The sequence below is a fragment of the Limanda limanda genome, chromosome 1, assembly GCF_963576545.1.
Source record: "Limanda limanda chromosome 1, fLimLim1.1, whole genome shotgun sequence".
NCBI lineage: Eukaryota > Metazoa > Chordata > Actinopteri > Pleuronectiformes > Pleuronectidae > Limanda > Limanda limanda.
In genome coordinates this window covers 35,609,771-35,626,979 of record NC_083636.1, presented here as the reverse complement: position 1 = coordinate 35,626,979, position 17,209 = coordinate 35,609,771, and the positions used below count along the sequence as shown (strand labels likewise).

At 42.9% G+C, this 17,209-nt stretch overlaps 3 protein-coding genes across 3 annotated transcripts; 2 read left to right on the top strand and 1 right to left on the bottom strand.

The window, feature by feature from the left end:
• The first annotated feature begins 279 nt into the window (after window positions 1-279).
• On the top strand, window positions 280-1,389 carry LOC133012369 (liver-expressed antimicrobial peptide 2). Its single transcript, XM_061080317.1, has 3 exons — window positions 280-538; window positions 656-795; window positions 1,027-1,389. The coding sequence occupies exons 1-3, from the start codon at window positions 473-475 to the stop codon at window positions 1,058-1,060; spliced, it is 240 nt and encodes a 79-aa protein (XP_060936300.1). The 5' UTR covers window positions 280-472; the 3' UTR covers window positions 1,061-1,389.
• A 4,484-nt stretch (window positions 1,390-5,873) lies between these two features.
• Window positions 5,874-11,998, top strand: LOC133009774 (AP-4 complex accessory subunit RUSC2). Its single transcript, XM_061077344.1, has 9 exons — window positions 5,874-7,181; window positions 7,479-7,731; window positions 7,853-8,863; window positions 10,123-10,199; window positions 10,346-10,528; window positions 10,621-10,730; window positions 10,831-10,877; window positions 11,074-11,752; window positions 11,887-11,998. The coding sequence occupies exons 1-9, from the start codon at window positions 5,874-5,876 to the stop codon at window positions 11,996-11,998; spliced, it is 3,780 nt and encodes a 1,259-aa protein (XP_060933327.1).
• A 1,173-nt stretch (window positions 11,999-13,171) lies between these two features.
• cimip2b (ciliary microtubule inner protein 2B) lies at window positions 13,172-16,500 on the bottom strand. Its single transcript, XM_061081065.1, has 6 exons — window positions 16,436-16,500; window positions 15,536-15,741; window positions 14,655-14,809; window positions 14,163-14,280; window positions 13,391-13,600; window positions 13,172-13,266 (listed from the first exon to the last, which is right to left on the bottom strand). The coding sequence occupies exons 1-6, from the start codon at window positions 16,498-16,500 to the stop codon at window positions 13,172-13,174; spliced, it is 849 nt and encodes a 282-aa protein (XP_060937048.1).
• Between the last annotated feature and the right edge of the window lie 709 nt (window positions 16,501-17,209).

Sequence of the window (17,209 nt, the reverse complement as noted above, 5' to 3'; positions counted from 1 at the left end):
TCGGAAGAAATTCTCGGCCTTCTCTGACTAACTAGGGTCAGAATCTGGGCTTCATTCAGTGTGGAGTTTTTAGGTTATTTCTCCCATAGTCCAGATGTAACTGGACTATGGAAATCAGACTACAGGCACGAGGTCAACGCGTGAACGTTTACAGCTCATGACATACGTTAAGGTTTCAGTTCGACACCTCCGACGTGGAATTGCCCTCAATTACCAGGGTAAAGTGTACTTTGGCTCCCCTGAGATAAACCTCTGTTGTCTTTATAAAACTGATAACTACCACCAGGCAGAGACGTTTCCAAAGTTGGCTTTGACTTGGGGCCAATTCTTCTGCCAAACTTCAGCCCTCAGAACGAATCTGTAAATTCTGTCAGAGGTTAACTCCTCCCCCATCCGATTAAAGACTTAAATACAAGTGGCATGGGGCAGAACACCAGGCCTGCATCTCTTTAAGGTTTGACCTGCCCCAAGCATGAGGACTCTTCACGAGAAAATCCTTGTTCTTACAGCTCTTCTGTCGTTGATCTGTGCCGTCCAGGTAAGTTCATATTAAGCGCAGATTATTTTCCATGTCTGCAGTTTTTTATTTTTAATACCACACTGTATTATGAGGGTCATTATTAGCTCCTAAAGGGTCTTGTGTTTGATTTCGAAGGTCTCTTCCATTCCTCTGCCTGAAGACTGGAATGGTTTGATTGTGAGGACAAAGCGATCTCTGTTGTGGCGTTGGAACAGCATGAAGGCCGTCGGTGCCAGCTGCAGAGATCAGCACGAGTGTGTCACACAATACTGCAGGTAAAGATTTGTATTTATAATTTTAAAGGCGTATAACATCAGGAAATCTGTATCTTAAATGTTTTGCAATCAAATGACACTATACAATATTAAACAGACATAATATTCCTTTCCTTGACTTTCGTGCATCCATTTCTTTACTATATTTGTGCAGCGTGTGCAGTTTTGTCCACGTGCATTCCACATGGTGTAATAAAGTCACCGCAATAAAGCTGCTCCTTATCTCCACAGGAACAATATCTGTTCCTTCTGGATCTCCTCTTGAAGACGAAAAAGACCAACACAAGTCCATCAGGGAAACTGTCTGCAAAATAAACATCCGTCTCATGGACTGAAGGGACCCTCGTCAATATGAATCCTGAAATGTTTGCTCTGATATTCTGACCTGAACTGATGATGTGTTGGATCCTTATCAGTCAGAGTCCTTTGATGTGGAGCCGCAGCAAAAACAAGCTGTAAAAGTTGGATCCACATGAACAGTAAAATGGCTCCATCTCAATTGATATTGATCTTTAGTGTTTCTCCGAAGTCCATAGACAGGTTGTTCACATCTGCAACATGATTTTAATACAAAATATACATATACATACAATGTTTGTGAGTTTATTGGTTTGTGTTGTTATTATATATTTATTTGTACATATTGTAATAAATATAAATATGCAAATATACTTTACAAATAGATATATATGCATCTTAAGAGTTTTCTTTCCCCCAAACTTTGTTTGTCTTTAACTAATCTAATAAAATACTTATTAATAATTATTTTCATCCTCTAAGTGAGATGAAATAACTTATATATATAAAGTATTGGTTAATAATAAAACACCAAGAATAATGAAATGAAATCAACATATTTAATATTGCATTTTGGAGATGCTGAAAGGAATAGATGACTGCTCATTTTCACCACTGGAGGGCGCACTGATCCAGGTTCACTGAGCTGAATAATGCATCAGCCCCTTGTGATGTTATAGAACTGAGCTTTACACTGTATTCATTTTAATATATGAACTAATATTGAATCAATACTTTACACTGTATTGACTTATAAACTGATATAGAATCAACAAATTAAAAAGGTTTAAGTGAAATTAATAAATTTTCATCAGTTATAAAGGAGAAAATATGAAGAGTAAAAAGTGTTATCGTGGTAGAATGAATCCTATTGTTGTTTTTGTTTTAAGTTATGTTTCTTTAATCACACTATTGTGGCTTTATGTCTCATTTCTGAGATATTTAATTGCCTCCAAAAGCCAAACAACAACAAATAAATAAATAAAATTCATTGATTTATTCCTTTTAAACTGCAAATATTAAACAAGTCTTATTTTAAATATTGATAAACTGAGGAATACTGCCAGATAATGAAGAGTAACATGATTTTTTTTTTAAATGGTACGTATGTTATACATTTGCTATTCTTAGGCTGTCGGTTATATTTTACTATATGTATCTATTTTATACAAAACATGAATATATGGTGTTTACAGCCTTTATTCTCTTGCTTGGTGTTTTGGATGCTCCGATTGGCAGAGACGTCTCTCTCGCTCTCTTCTCATTGGCTAAAGCCGCGATGACGCGTTACCTCCATCAGCCGGCGTGGGTATCGGGACCGGAGCTTCTCCCCGGACCTCAGAGTCCGACCCGGCTCCACGGTGCAGCTCCGCGGTGTCACACTCACTAAGAACCGGGTCAGGACATCTGGTTCTGCAGCTGGAAGCATCTGCTCTGACGTCAAAGGTTCGTCGAGCTCGCGCATGTTTTTTTTTTAATATAATGTTTGGTTGCGTAATTTTGGACCGAACCGCACCTGCAGGTCAGAGTCAGCAGAGAGAGGCGGAGGGATATCACCTCAGACTGAGCACTGCTCCCAGGTACGTGTTTATATGAGAGAGGAGGATGAGGAGGGTGTGTGTGTGTGTGTGATGATGATTATGATGATGATGATGATGATGATGATGATGATGATGATGATGATGATGATGATGATGAAGATGATACTAGTATTGTGGGCAAACTTGTCCTACTTAAGCCCCTTTAAATATTTTATTTGAAAACCATTCTCTTTATGAAATCCAAAACACACACACACTGAAACACACACACACACACACACACACACACACACACACACACACACACACACATACACACACACACACAGTTGTCCCAGCTATCCTTATTAGCTATTAGTCCGTTCATTGTGGGTTAGGGTAAGGGTTAGGCCTAACGAGGACCAATACAGGTCTAACCTCAATCAGGACCAGGATCCAGTCATGCTAAACTTTAACCAGGACCAATTCATCCCTAATCAGGCTTTATACGTGCCTAATCAGACCCTAAACATGCCTCACCTTAACCATAACTATGACCAAATCATGCCTAACCTTATCCATGACCAGGATCAGTTCATGCCTAGCCCTGACCTAACCACAGTTCACATCTTACCACCTTAACCAGGACCTTGGAAATGGCCTGATTAGCACTGGGCCTTGGTCCCCATCAGGTCTCCACCCTGACAAGCTCAAAACGGTCCCAACAAGGTAACAAAAATGGGAAAATTAACTCACACACACACACACATACTGTCACTTAGTTGTGAGTGAAAGTTGAGCTGTAGTGACGTATCAGCAGCATCACGGTCGGACTCTGTCACGACAACAGGAACAGACACTCAGAAAGTCAGACGCCTCTTCACAGACCCACAGTCTCCTCCTCCAAGACGACTGAGTCGACCTGACAGACATCTCCACTGAAGTAGTTCCCTTCATCACAAGTCGTCTCCGCTTTGCAGTGAAACTGTTTGTCCTCTGCAGACAACTCGTCAGTCACAGTGTCCTAGTTTCCTGTGGAGCTGAACTGTTGAACTGTGACAATACCCAGAGAAAGGATGGATTCAATCATGTCATCAAAACACATTACAGGAGGCATTAATTACATGTTAACATATTGATTTAATTATGATTTCATGAGAAAACCACATTTCTTACATTTTTTCCACATACACGTCAGGAGCAGTGTTGGATTCAGAGTGAGGCTCGAGGACAAGACCCCAACTTTGTGTTCAGGGACCAGTGCACAGGGAGGATTTGACAAAAAAACACACACACAGAGACACACAAATCCTCAAAAGCGCCTCCGTTTTCCGATGACAACACGCCCGTGGTTTTCTTTATATTATTTTGATATATCCCCTTCATGAAATGGGTGGTCTGAGCAAAACCATTTTAAAAGAATTGGATCAAATTATTGATCTTTCTGCTTTACAGTGCAGAATAAAACCCCTCTGGTGATGGAGGGATGCACTGATAATCTGCCCTGTACCTCAAAGCAACATGAATATCATTATATGTATTTAAAATAAAACTAGAGACAATTTGTTGGGATTTTCATCTTAAAAGAATTAAATAAAATTCAAGAATTGATTTGTCTGTTCTGGGGTTTTTGTGTTAACATTGCTCCATAAACACTGATTGACCCGATTTATCATGGCTGGTGCTCATGAGGAGAGGGCTCTGTAAATATGTGTTACTGGCTGTGAGCATGTTATTGACGTGTTGACTCTTTGTTGCCATGGTAAGGCTGTTGTTATTGTAGCGGCGTGACGATAAAGAGGATTACATCCTCGTGGTCGTCTGTGCCAGATGTTTAGATTGTTTACACATCATGTGGCTGCCGACAGCAGCACAGAGGTTTAACAGCCATGAACTGATGCCTGTGACACAAATTAAGGTTAAATTCCACCTAAACAAATTCATCTCAAACATGATTTTCCATCTACTTTAAATCTGTAACACAGGGTTATGTATTACCATAGAAGGCAGGTATTAAAAGAGTGGTAATTGTATCCTAGCAACAATAATAATATTTAAAGACTTGAATGATCTCTATTCACTTTGCTTTCTTCTTCTCTAAGATTAAGTGTCATCAAATATTTCACATCCAGTTTCCTGATGTTTTTTCTAATCGCCTGTTTACCTGGAAATTATCGTTTTGTTGCATTTCATGAAGAGATGACGTTTACTATGACGTTACTAAGCGTGGTGCGTCTTCAATCAGGAGCAGAATGTGTGACTACGACTCTTGGCTTTAACTAAACTCATGTGAAAAAGTATTTACTCTCAGCAGAGCCAGGAGCATCTCTGCAGTGCAGCTGCCCTAGTTACAGAGCAGCTGAGGACGGTGGTTGGCTCAGGCAGCGAGAGGAGGAGTTAGTAAATGGTTGACTGAATCGTGGAGGTTTGGCTGTGTTGGGGGCTGAGGGCCAGATGCAGAAAACACAGTTTTACTGGGGGACCAGTGGAGTGAAGTGATGGAGCAGACTCTGACAGCTGGAGTCTCTGGGTGTTCTGTAGATATTAATCTTTTTTCTGCTCTGTATGCAGCTCCTACGCCAGAATGAAACACACATTTTTCTTCACTAACCACTTAAATAAAATAATTGGATCCCTGAGGCCCTGAGGTTGTTTCAGCTCTGAAGCTACAAAAGCCACTGGATTATTTTTGACACCTACAGAAGCCGGGTTCACTCATGAATGTGTGTTTATGATGAGACCTGAATCACAAAGATCACTGAGGCCAGAAAACCCAGCAGCCAACCCACAGGGAGAAAAAAACAAACACTTCATATTCAGCAAACACCAAAAACAAGTATAGGATTTATACAAATAGCATTTACATGCAGCCTGTCACCATTGTCTGGACAAAATTCAAAATGTTGAAATTTTAGGAAATGAAACAAATAATGTCACTTCCTCCCTCATAGAATCCCTCAGTTCAACTTGATCATTGCATGAAGAATTCTGCACGGCTGCTAATGTCTGATGAGCCTCAGGAAGTGTATTAAAGATCCATTAAACTTTCGAATTATATCCATTTTTAATTCTCATTATGTTCTCATGGATTTTTTATCAGATTTCGACAACCAGCCTGTGCTCGATCTGAATCTGCAGGAAGAGTAAAGTCTCTGTTTTCTACTCGTCTATATTTACTACACTTACAAATGATTGTGATCTTGCAGGATTTTATGTTAGGAACATGGAGCCAGTTTCCTTGATCCAACCTCTTCCAGCGTTATGATTGGATCCTCCAGTCTCTCAGGCGACACCCTGATAGCGTGCCACTTCCCTGTGGTCCAGCTTCCCACATGGCAACTTCCTGTCCAGGCCTTGTGCAGCTCGGCCAAGAGGCCCGGCCGTCTGTGCTCCGTAGGCCTGGTCCGAGCTGTGTCGCTCCCGGAGCAGGACGCGCTCAACCGAGAGCAAGGCTTCGTCGGTGGCAGGAGACCTTTCTCCAGCAGCTACAGCAGACTCAATGAGGATCGGGCGGAGGAGGAGGAGGGGGGGGCCAGCGACAGCAGCGGGAGATGCGACTCCACCTCGTCATCAGAGGAGACGAGCTCCTACCTGAAGAAGGAAAGCTCTGAGGTGAGAGGCGGCGTGAGGTCGCACAACTCATTCCTTCCCTGCACGCAGCTCGATGAGGACGAGGAAGACGAGGATAGCGATGGAGATAATCTGCACAGATATCACGAGGACTCCTCTTTTCTATTGCATGGAAATTCTAATTGGCCACTGAGTATTGGTGCCAGACATGACGCCGTGCCCCTTGGAGACTTGGAGGGTGAATGGGGCAAGGAAGGAGCCGTGCTGGGCATTGAGAAGTACCAAGAGTGGCTCTCTAACCAGCCCGACCCCCTGGACTCGCTGCACACTGACCCCCAGTGCTCTCATGGGAACAGATCTGATGTCATGAGGATGGTTCCAGGAGAGCAGCACTCCGACAGACACAAATGTTCCCCGGAGGTGATGTCTCACACAGAGTATGTCAGCGACTCTTCCTGCAACAGTTCAGATGGCATCTTGGTTAACTTCTGCACGATGTACAACCGGAGCAACAACCCCGCAGAACCTCGTGACCTTAGCAGTCCTGCACTTCCCCCATCTCAGTCGCAGGAGGGATCTGTGTTCCTCAACCTCCATCCTGTCCCCCAGACTCGGACCGGGGATCTCCAACAAGCTGACATGACGGGTAACTCTCCCCTGAAAGAGGTCGACCTGACGCCCCCTGCTTCCTGCTGGTCACCTCAGGGCCTGGACTCTAACTGTAACCTGTTCTCCCTGGAGCCGCTGCCCCCGGGTCTCTCCTCTCTGGAGGTTTCAGACCTGACTGCCTGTCTACAGAGCCAGAGCACACTGGCCACTGGCACCAATCAGAAGTACTACAAGCTTGTGACCTGCGACCTCTCCTCCCAGTCGCCCAGCCCGGCCTGGTCCAGCGTCAACAGCTGCCCAGAGGGTCCGAGCCGAAGCAGCCCCCTTCCTCCCTCTGAACACCTCTTCATCCATTATTTGAAAGAAGGACCACACAAAGAAGAGAAGAAGGTAATTAAAACACTTCTAATTTGTACTGTGAGCAGTAGAGTGGATACATCTGCTAAGCAACAGTCTCCTTATAACACCACATTTCAATCCACTAGATACAGATTTCCCCTAAAGAGAAACAATGAGTGATTATTAATATTTTGCAGCCTAGGTTCTCATACATCTATACAGCATTACTTAATGAATAAAGCTTTTAGTTATACCTGACAGTATATTCCTTAAAAATGCTTAAAAGTGGACTGTTGATTTGCTTCTTTAAACTAAAGCAGTTCTATTTTTTATTTCTCTGCCTTTCAGGACAAAGTTGATCAACAAAAAGAAAACATGTTCTCCTCCCACTTCCAGACTGATGATTACCAGGCTGCCTCCACCTCCACTGACAAAGGATTCTGCAGGAGGAAACACACAGACAGCTTCCAGGACCTCTGTTCACTGGGCCCCAGCCCGTGTAGCCCACATAGCAGGAGAGGCCAAAACACAAGTGGTGCGTCCATACAGCCATCTGTGAATCTGAACAGGGAGCAATGTTATACTGACGCTGCTGAGGGGGGTAAGAAGGGGAACACAATGCACATACCCATGCAAAGATATCAGAAATGGATGAAGCAGTTTTTGTTCAGTGTAAAATATTAAAACTCTTTCTCTTTCTCTTATCCTCCACCTCCCTCTAGGTGCGTGTTCAGTGGAAAACACACTGGTGCGCTACAGTAAAGCCCAGCGGCCGACCTCGCTGCCCATTCAGCCCTTCATTCTGATTCCTGCAGACAAACAGCAGAGTCAGGCGCAGCACCTGGGCTGTCTCCTGGAGCAGTACATCAACCAAAAGAGCAGCAAGTCCAGCAGCTCCGAGCCCGGCCGCAGGGGCAAGGGCAAGAGTAGTCGGTGCTTTTCTAACCTTCAGCCATCGCCCACGGGCAGTCGCCGCCCCATCTTCCTGGAAGGCACGTCAAGCTCTGATACCTGCTCCACCTGTACGCCGAGCCCGGAGTGCTTCGGCCGCAGACACACGTGGAGCCAGGCCAGCAGAAGCCAAGCACTTGGCAGTCCGTGCACATACACAAAAAGCAGCCTGGATCCATATCACACCAGCCCAAAGCCCAGGTGGAGTCAGGAGATGGACAAAACAAACCCCTGCTCAGGCACAACTCAGACTAACAGTTTTTTAAATCCAACCTCGGCTCCAAGTCAGTCGAGCCGATATAAAATTCCCACCTACGAGGACCTGATCCAGCTCACCCCTGAGCAGAGCTACGTCGACCTTCAGCCCCAGAACACCTCCTACCATTCAATATTCTCTCATACACCCCCCATTTTACCCCTAACCACTGATACACGTCACCCAAACCTTCAGGTCTCCTCATCTACCCCTACATTCTCACAAACAGAAAGGAAACAGCCACAGCGCAGAGCTACACCTTCAGCCGACTCCGGCTTCTTTCACGGGAGCTTCACAGCTGCCCTCTCCTCGGTCACTCCTCTCTCCTCTTTGGGTTCTCTGCTCTCTTCTGCTGCGTCCGGCCTCCATCCACAGCAACTGCAGGACTCTGCCGGGCACAGTGGGAGACAGAGTCAGAGTCAGCAAAGTGAATCTATGATCCTCAGCGACCGGCCGCCAACAGAGTTCTGCCTCTCGCCTGAAACATCGTATGAGTCCCTGTCTATCAGCCACCTTCAGAGGAGAGGTGAGGGTCAACTCGTGACTGACACACTGGTGTATGACACACATAACAATCTGAATGGGGTGAAAAGTGACTCGGTTGCAGGAACGACTCAAGGATTCCACCGTAATTGGATTGGCTTCAGTGATGAGCCGCTGAGAACAGCAATAAAATCTCACTGTGCTGCAGCAGTGCCTTCAATACCCTGAAGGGGCTTTCTTTCAAACATGACCTATTTTTAACTCTCCCTGCTTGTGATTGGCTGAGCCTCCTGCTCTGCAGCCTATGTGAGTGAGGCTGCACGAGAGCGAGAGGGAGAATGATGCAGTAGAAATGGTGTTAATGATTTATTACGCACCTAATCATTTTGTCTCAGTGCTGCCATATGGAATCTTGGTGCCAATGCAATTACATAAACGTGAACCCTGAGATGGGGGATTGTCCGTGGAGGTATCTGCAGCAGCGGTGGAGAGGAAGTGTGATGCAGCACTGCAGGCAGCGTCAACATGCATAAAGAATTCACCGTGACATTTGCTGAGGCTAGCCATGAGATGAAGAAAGGCAGACTGTGAGAGAGGCAATTCAATCAGGGTCACTGCTGAAATGGAAAACTGACTCCATTATCTTCTGCTCTCATTCACATTTGCATTTTAGCAATAGGTTAAACTCTCAAAGCGCTTTCTCTCTCTCTCTCTCTCTTTCATCTTTCCACTGACCTAGTTAATAAGGAAAATCTTTAAAAAATTCTCTAAGAGTCTTTCAAATTGCTGCAAGATGCTGACACTGTTAAGATAGATATTAAATCGCTGCACTTAGATTAATATTGCGGGAGATTCTTGAGACAAGTTGATTTGCACTGGAAACAGGTTATCAGCTTATTCTAGAAAAATAAGACTTTCAGCTCTCTCCCCCCTTATGAAACCACATTTAAATCATTTAGATCCTGAATTTTATTTGGTTCTGCACCACATTGCACTCTCTTAAACAGAAAAGTATATTTTACATCAGAATGATGATCTCAGCCTCCTGATCCTGATCAGCACCAGAGTTTAACGGGTTCTTCTTGCAATGATGTATAGAAATCATGGAAATAGTTTTTGTGTCATCCTGCCAAAGAACATAGAACCAGCCCACAAGCCAACAGTGGTGAAAACCTAACCTCCTTGGCAGGGGCAATTACATCGCTAGAGTTTTAATAGTGTATCACATCAGCCAATAGAATGCATGAAGCATCAGTTATAATTTCAACCTGTCAAAACCTCTTTGTTGTGTATTGCCTGTAGGTTTGCTCAGATCTGTGAGCAGAGCGGTGGATTTGATCATGGCTCATTTTGGCAGCAGCAGAGATCCAGAAGAAAAGGTATGAACCGGCAGAGCTCAGCCCCTCCAGCGAGGTGACTCAATGGAGGAGAGCCAAACTGCCATTACTTACATTATAGGATTGGAGTCAAATAACCTGAGTCAGCAGGAGAGGTGCTGTATCATATTTATATCTCTCTGGCACAGATGCGTCTGGGGAACAGCTCTTGGAGTCCCACCATTGCAGGTCTGGTCCTGGAGCATCTGTGTCCGGCGATCCAGAATCTTTTAGAGGACGGGCTCAGAGATCACAAACTGGATCTCATCATCGGGCAGCGCCGCAACCACTCCTGGACGCTGGTAGACATCTCTACCAGAATAGGTATTTGTGAGTAGCATAATGGAGTGATGTGATTCAAAGTGACTCTCATGAATGTAACAGCACTTGTTTTGGACTCTTTGATGAACTCTCTGTGATGTTGACAGGTCCATCCACCAGAGTCCTCCACAGCCTGGCGTCCAAAATCAAACAATGTGCCGAGCTCTCCAGCCACTGTATGAGGCTCAGGGCCTTCATAATGGGTTTGCTTAAGTAAGTACCAACTGTGACTGAGTGATGCTAAATGATGCTAATACAAATTATTGTACATGAAAACCTTTATATCTTTTGATTTTGATTTGCTCTTTTTCAGCTTAAGAGCTTTGGAATTCTGGCTCAGTCACTTTCAGAGTCAACAAAGTGAGAGAACCAACTTTAATGTTTTTTCGTTAAACCTGAAGCGTCACTTGTAACGTTATGACCATTTTAGCATGCCGTGTTTAGCATTTTGCTGACGTACACACATCCATTAGCATCCCTTGAGACCCTTAAATAATTATAAAAAAGAGTTTTGACTTATTGAGACAAATTATTATGTATGTTCTGAACTCCACAGATTTGATAACAACATACTACCACTCTTGGGGGTTCCTGTCAATGTCACTGGGCCAGTGTCAGCCCTTGTTTCAGGAACTGCTGCTCCTGCTGCAGCCGCTCTCCGTGTTGCCCTTTGACCTCAACCTGCTCCTGGAGCCCCGACTGTTGGGCAGCAGACATCTGTGTCCCGAGGAGCAGGGGGTCTTCCCACCTCAGCCGTGCTCAGCCCTCCTAGCGACCAGCTGGCCACTTCTGCAAGCCGACAGAAAGGTGGACAGCCGCCACAGCAGTCAGCAAACCAAGATGTCACAACACATAGGTGTGCATCACCAAGAGTCACCCAGTCGTCTCAAGTCAAGCTCCATCAAGCTGCAATGTGGAGGGACGCAGGCCAACAGGAGCCAATGGTTAGCTCCTATTCCAGAGTGGTGCCAGAAAGAGCCTGACCTCCTGGACGGTGTGGTTGAAGCGGAGGACTGCACCCAGAACTATGCAGATACTTGGTCTCAGATAAGTATGGACAGTGGGCAAGAAGAGACGAGGAGAGATAAAGACACTGGGACCCTGAACGCGTCAGCTGGTGTCCAGGTGGAGAGCCCCTGTACGGGGGGGCTGCGCTGGGCCAAACTGTTTGGAGCCGATTCTTCCTCCAGAGCAGAGACAGTCTCTCAGAGTCACATCGGAGCACAAACCAGAAGGTGAGAACCCTGTTCAATCAAAACAAGCACAGACTCTGTTCTTTTTTATTAACAATACTTTAATCAGTTTTTCTTTCTTAGATCAGTGAAAGTTTGACAATGTTCTCATGACGTTTCTGTGTGATTGATTTCAGACGACCATCCCAGTGGCTTCATTTGGACAGATCGCAGCTTGGACTGTTGGCTCAATCCATAAAGTCAATGAAGACAGTAGCAGCACAGATAAACAAAACCAAGTACTACTGAAAACTACACCCCCTATGGGTGGAGGCCTATTTGCTGTAGTAACAAAAGTTTCAACCTCTTGATGAACGAGAGCCAAAGCCTCAGTTTGCACCTGTCCTGTGGAAGAACTGTAAGTAGTCACTTCTGTTACTCTAATCTGTTTTTCTTTAGGGCAAAAATCAATCATAAAATGTGAATAGTGACCCAAAGTAGACTGTTAAACATTCATGTGGTACAAAATCATAAATTTCTCATATTACACTGTCAATCTCTATTCTCCCTCTTATTGATCCTCTAAAAAAAGAAAGAAAGCAATACACTGTTAAAGTGGCAAATGTGCCACACGCCAACCTATTGTAGTGTCAGTGATTTTTATCAACTTGTTTTTTTTAGCAAATTTCCAAGCATGGATTTACCGTAGGTGCATGAGTGGAAAAACATGCAGTCGGCTGCTATAGGTGCTTCTGTGTTTCTGTTTTCTTATTCTCTTGTAAATGTTTTTATAGCCGTAGAATGAGCTTCTGGAAACATTTCTGGCACTAGAATTTCAAGTGTGTGCAATAGTTTGTTATAAAGAGTGTGTTCATGTGAGGTTTGTTCAGTTACACAACTGTAAGCCATCGTCCGGCTGTTTCAGGTACTTAAATGTGTGTAAGATATATTTTGATAGACTGATAGTTGGATAAGAAGTAAGAAAATATGTTCCCTGCATTGAGTAATGTGAAGTCTGTGATATTATGCCACAGTATTTTCTCCTCAGCCTCTGAATGCTTCCTCTAATGCCCAGTGACAATCAAACTCTCTTAATAAAGACCTAATATATTTACCTGTCTTCTTCTTGTATGCAGTTTATTTGTGTTTGAATGTATTAGTGTGTCATATGACAGGATAGGCAAAGCAAGGAATTGCCTGGGGCCCCCTGAGCTGAGAGGGCCCCCCCTCAGGAATGCTGATTCATAACAACCACTTTCTGAGAAACCCCTTAGATAATTTTTGGCTCTCTGCCAAAACGCTTCGTCATTTAGAGGTTTGGTTGATGACGAGAATGTCTGTCATGTATACAGTGTTTCTTGTGTTTCAGGCCCCTTTTGCCAGGGGCCCCTGCGATGCTCTTGTATAAATTTGAAGACTCCGATAAATGAGTAGATTTCCATCACGTCAGTTATGATCATTAGAAATAAGCGTGTGACAGTTTTAGGACTTTTCTCGAAGGAGCCTCTCGATGCGGATCCTTTCCAGCGCTTCCCGGGAAATCTGACCAAAGGTGTGTCCGAACATGAACTTGTTTCCTGTGGGATGATTTATCGTTAGACGTAATTAATACTTTTCTCTCACTGAGTGATTCATTTCAATTAACTTTAATAATATATCTACAAGGCTTTTGTGGTTTTAAATGTGTCGTTCGATACAGACCTGGGATGTGTCCTGTGAATGATGGCACCACACCGCTTTTTGATTGGTAGATGGATGGGATGGGAGGAGTTGTACTGTCCTTCCTCAGGTTCTCCGGGGACGTGGAGTCACTCCGCTGCTCCTTTCCAAACTTGATCAGTGCCTTGTTGGTGATGATGGGGTAACCTTTACCCATCAGGAAACGGGACTTTGGCACGTGCCCCGTAAAACCTAAAGAAAAACATTACTCATTAAGTCAGAGGAATAATTAATTTGATAATTCATTGAAAGGAAATTTTGTTTAGCTTTTACAGCCTGCACAGTTTAAAATTCTATCAGCTAAACAACCTGAATATTTTTTGGGCTTTGATTGACATGTTGACTGCTATTGTTAATTAATTAGCCATAAAAGTTTGGCAAGTCTATTGCATTTTTGGACAATTTGCGTCTGTCAGCTTGTTTGTGACGTAAAATCTGTCAGTATAATTATAAAATGTCTCTATTTTTGTGAATAAACCCACTCTGAGCTACCTGCCGACCAAGTGATAGCTGACTGTTATTGACATATTTCTTAAGGGGTTGGTGGAGACCAAAACAGAGCTAAAATGATATTTAAATATTGAATATGTGACAAATTAATACTAATGTTGCTCCGTGTGGATGTTTAAATAAGCGTTGAGGAGAAAGAAAATGTCTATATATGTTCAAGGAGTCTGATTTAAGGCCTGTTACAGCTGAAGCATGCAGTAAGAAGCATATTTCATGCTTAGCAACTCAAACTCATGTCTTGTACCTGAAATAAAGCGCTTGTGCTGGTTATCATCGTCCATTAAATACGGTGAAATGGTGACGGGGGTGTAGGACGGCTTGAAGGAGACCACCTTGTTGGCTGTCAGGGAGCGTTTTGATCTCTGGGTCGAATGATGATGGAGAATAATTAAAACATGCATGAATCTATGAGACTGTTTACAAAATGTATTATAATTCGTATGTTTGCGAGATTCTGTATGATACTATATAATGAATACAAACACTCTAATAAGAATAACATTGGCAGCTTATATAGATGTGGTGTGGATATGCTGCTAAATATAAATAAATCAAGAGATAAAATGGGTGAATCTGTCCGTGGTTGTTGTTGAAGCCTCCAGTTCTGCTTGTGTTTTGTAGGATTACATCACAGTGAGTGTCAGCAGATCTCCATCATGGATAATTAAACTAGAGTGAACCTACTCTGAGGTGCAATGGTCATGTATGTGTAGAACAGAGGTGAGAGAGGGGTTACTTCAAACTGTGGGTTGGTGGAGGTGAAAACAAGCGGCAGCTCTGCCGACCGCTGCAGGTTCCTCGCTTCTCTTTCCTGGTGAAACTCAGCCTGAGCTTTAAAACAGACGTCAGAGAAGCTGCGGGAGAAGTAGTTCTGACTCCTTGGGATGAAACCTGAGACGGCACAAAGCAACATTGTAGGGTTGTTTTCACCTTAATCTGAAATAGCACAATAAGGCTATCTACTGTACATGGCTTATCAGGAAGAGTGATAGAATGTGTTGTTTTGGGTGTTGAGAGAGCGAACCCTTTAAAAATACACAATAAAAAAATCTATCACAGTTTATTTGTATAGCAAATATAAATAGATAAAAAAAACTACCAACAAAACGTAATCTTTAACAACAGCACTGCAAACACAACCTGGACTTATTACAAATAGTCGCACACGTCACATTGAGGTCATCATATCTCTCTGAGCTTCAGCCTGTGACCCCTTCATGCAACTGTGTGTGTGTGAGTGTTTCTGTGTGTGTGTGTGTGTGTGTGTGTGTGTGTGTGTGTGTGTGTGTGTGTGTGTGTGTGTGTGTGTGTGTGTGTGTGTGTGTGTGTGTGTTTGTGTTATCCTGATTTTCAATACTTCTGCACTCGCCTGGTTGAGTTCACTTCATAATTTAGCAGCTGCAAACATAACATTTCTTCTCATGTTGCCTAATTGACATTATTTATGACTTACACCTGCAGCCACCAGCCACTCAATCACATCATAACTAAGTAATAAAGAGCTAAAGTCAATTTAACTGTCATAAAACCTTGTTTGTCTCCATTATGAAATTATTTTTCCACGAGGTGTTCGGTTGCTTTGCTGACTCCCAGTGTGAGTGAGTGTGTGACACCTACCTGTGTATCCAGGTATCACCTTCTTCAGGTTACCGTTGGGGATGCCTCTCAGTGTCAGAGCATCTGTGTCGGTGGAAGGAGAGTGACCCGTGTGGAGGACCAGGCGACTGGAGTGTTTCACATCAGGACTGCTCAGCAGCTCGGCCGTGTGCTGGCTGTAAGTCTTCCCCATGCTATACTTCAGCTGTGGGCAATACCCCGAATACCTGGGAAAGAAAGAAGCATCTGTAGTAAAGGTGTCGCAGGTTTTTAAATCTTAAGGTTTTTTTTAACGTAAAGTATACTGTAGGTTATATTTTTTTAACACAATGGATCAATTGGTTTATTTGTTACAATTATTGAAAAACTAATTTTCACCAGACTTGGGGGGCCTGAGCAAAAGGATCCTGGATTTGACTTTTTTATGACAAATATTTTGGTAATTAATTACCAGTCAACCTTGAATAAATAAAGAATTATAATTGTGATAACTGACTGTATAACGTTTCCTATATTATCTCATTGTGATGTAATAAATAACCAATATTGAATCAATTATATATCATCAAAACTATCATTAAATCAATGTTTAAATTTAACATAGATTTATCATCAGGTTTGCACCTTGAAAATAATTACATATTTCAACAATTAAGAACAGATAAACTAAATAAATGTTTTGTTTGAGTTCAACTTGAATTCAACTGATGGTTTAACATTATATCATCATTTAATCAATACAAATTCAGTTTTATTTAACATTGTGTGTCTTTTGATTCATTTAGGGCTTCAAAAATGAGAAACACAGCCTTTAGAAGGCTAAACCCCAAACAAATGTAATGTAGCACAATTAGCAGCGAGCCTACATGGGATTACTCAGAATATTTAACAGCGTTATCGTATCTGTAGACGTGAACTCACCCCGGAATATAATGTGGATCAGATGTCAGCAGAGCTTTGCTGAGTTTGGGGGCGAACGTCTCCATGTTACTCCTTCTGAAGGCTTCAGGCTGAGGACTGAGGTCCGGGGCCTCCTGCCTGTGGAGTGTGTTGGTTGCTACAGAGAATCAAACAAAGACGCACAGGGGCTCACAGCTCAGTGTCGACAAACTGAAACCGAAAACTTCCTGGACAACAATGATGTCCAACAACAGGTCATCAGAGGAGCTTTGCTGCTCTCAGCTGGTCCGTGGCCTGAACACAGTGTCAGCTACAGTAACCCACTGACTGACTATAACAATAATTTACTTCAGCCAACAAGTGGCTTAGCCTTACAGATTTTGTATATGTATTTGATATATTAAAAAGTTAAATTGAAAAGAAAGATTGATAGATAGATAGATAGATAGATAGATAGATAGATAGATAGATAGATAGATAGATAGATAGATAGATAGATAGATAGATAGATAGATAGATAGATAGATAGATAGATAGATAGATAGATAGATAGATAGATAGATAGATAGATAGATAGATAGATAGATAGATAGATAGATCGATAGATAGATGTTCAACAATGGCCCCCATAGACGTTCTGCAGTTCTCACTGATAGAAGAAATATATATATATATTAGTTGTATTTTCTGCAAATTTTATTTTACCATAGCAACAGAGTTGCACAAATTAAAATATATGTAATTCCAAAAGTACTTTATTTTATAATTAGTCTGTAAAATAGCAACCATGTGTTA

Bases quoted from the DNA above. Each gene is read 5' to 3' on its own strand.
- LOC133012369 (XM_061080317.1), top strand. From the start codon at position 473: ATGAGGACTCTTCACGAGAAAATCCTTGTTCTTACAGCTCTTCTGTCG. The intron at 539-655 runs GTAAGTTCATAT...TTGATTTCGAAG, and splicing joins CGTTGATCTGTGCCGTCCAG to GTCTCTTCCATTCCTCTGCC. The intron at 796-1,026 runs GTAAAGATTTGT...TTATCTCCACAG, and splicing joins TGTGTCACACAATACTGCAG to GAACAATATCTGTTCCTTCT.
- cimip2b (XM_061081065.1), bottom strand. From the start codon at position 16,500: ATGGAGACGTTCGCCCCCAAACTCAGCAAAGCTCTGCTGACATCTGAT. The intron at 15,742-16,435 runs GTGAGTTCACGT...TTTCTTTCCCAG, and splicing joins GATCCACATTATATTCCGGG to GTATTCGGGGTATTGCCCAC. The intron at 14,810-15,535 runs GTAGGTGTCACA...GTGCCGTCTCAG, and splicing joins GGTGATACCTGGATACACAG to GTTTCATCCCAAGGAGTCAG.
- LOC133009774 (XM_061077344.1), top strand. From the start codon at position 5,874: ATGATTGGATCCTCCAGTCTCTCAGGCGACACCCTGATAGCGTGCCAC. The intron at 10,200-10,345 runs GTATGAACCGGC...TCTCTGGCACAG, and splicing joins GCAGAGATCCAGAAGAAAAG to ATGCGTCTGGGGAACAGCTC. The intron at 10,529-10,620 runs GAGTAGCATAAT...TCTGTGATGTTG, and splicing joins CTACCAGAATAGGTATTTGT to ACAGGTCCATCCACCAGAGT.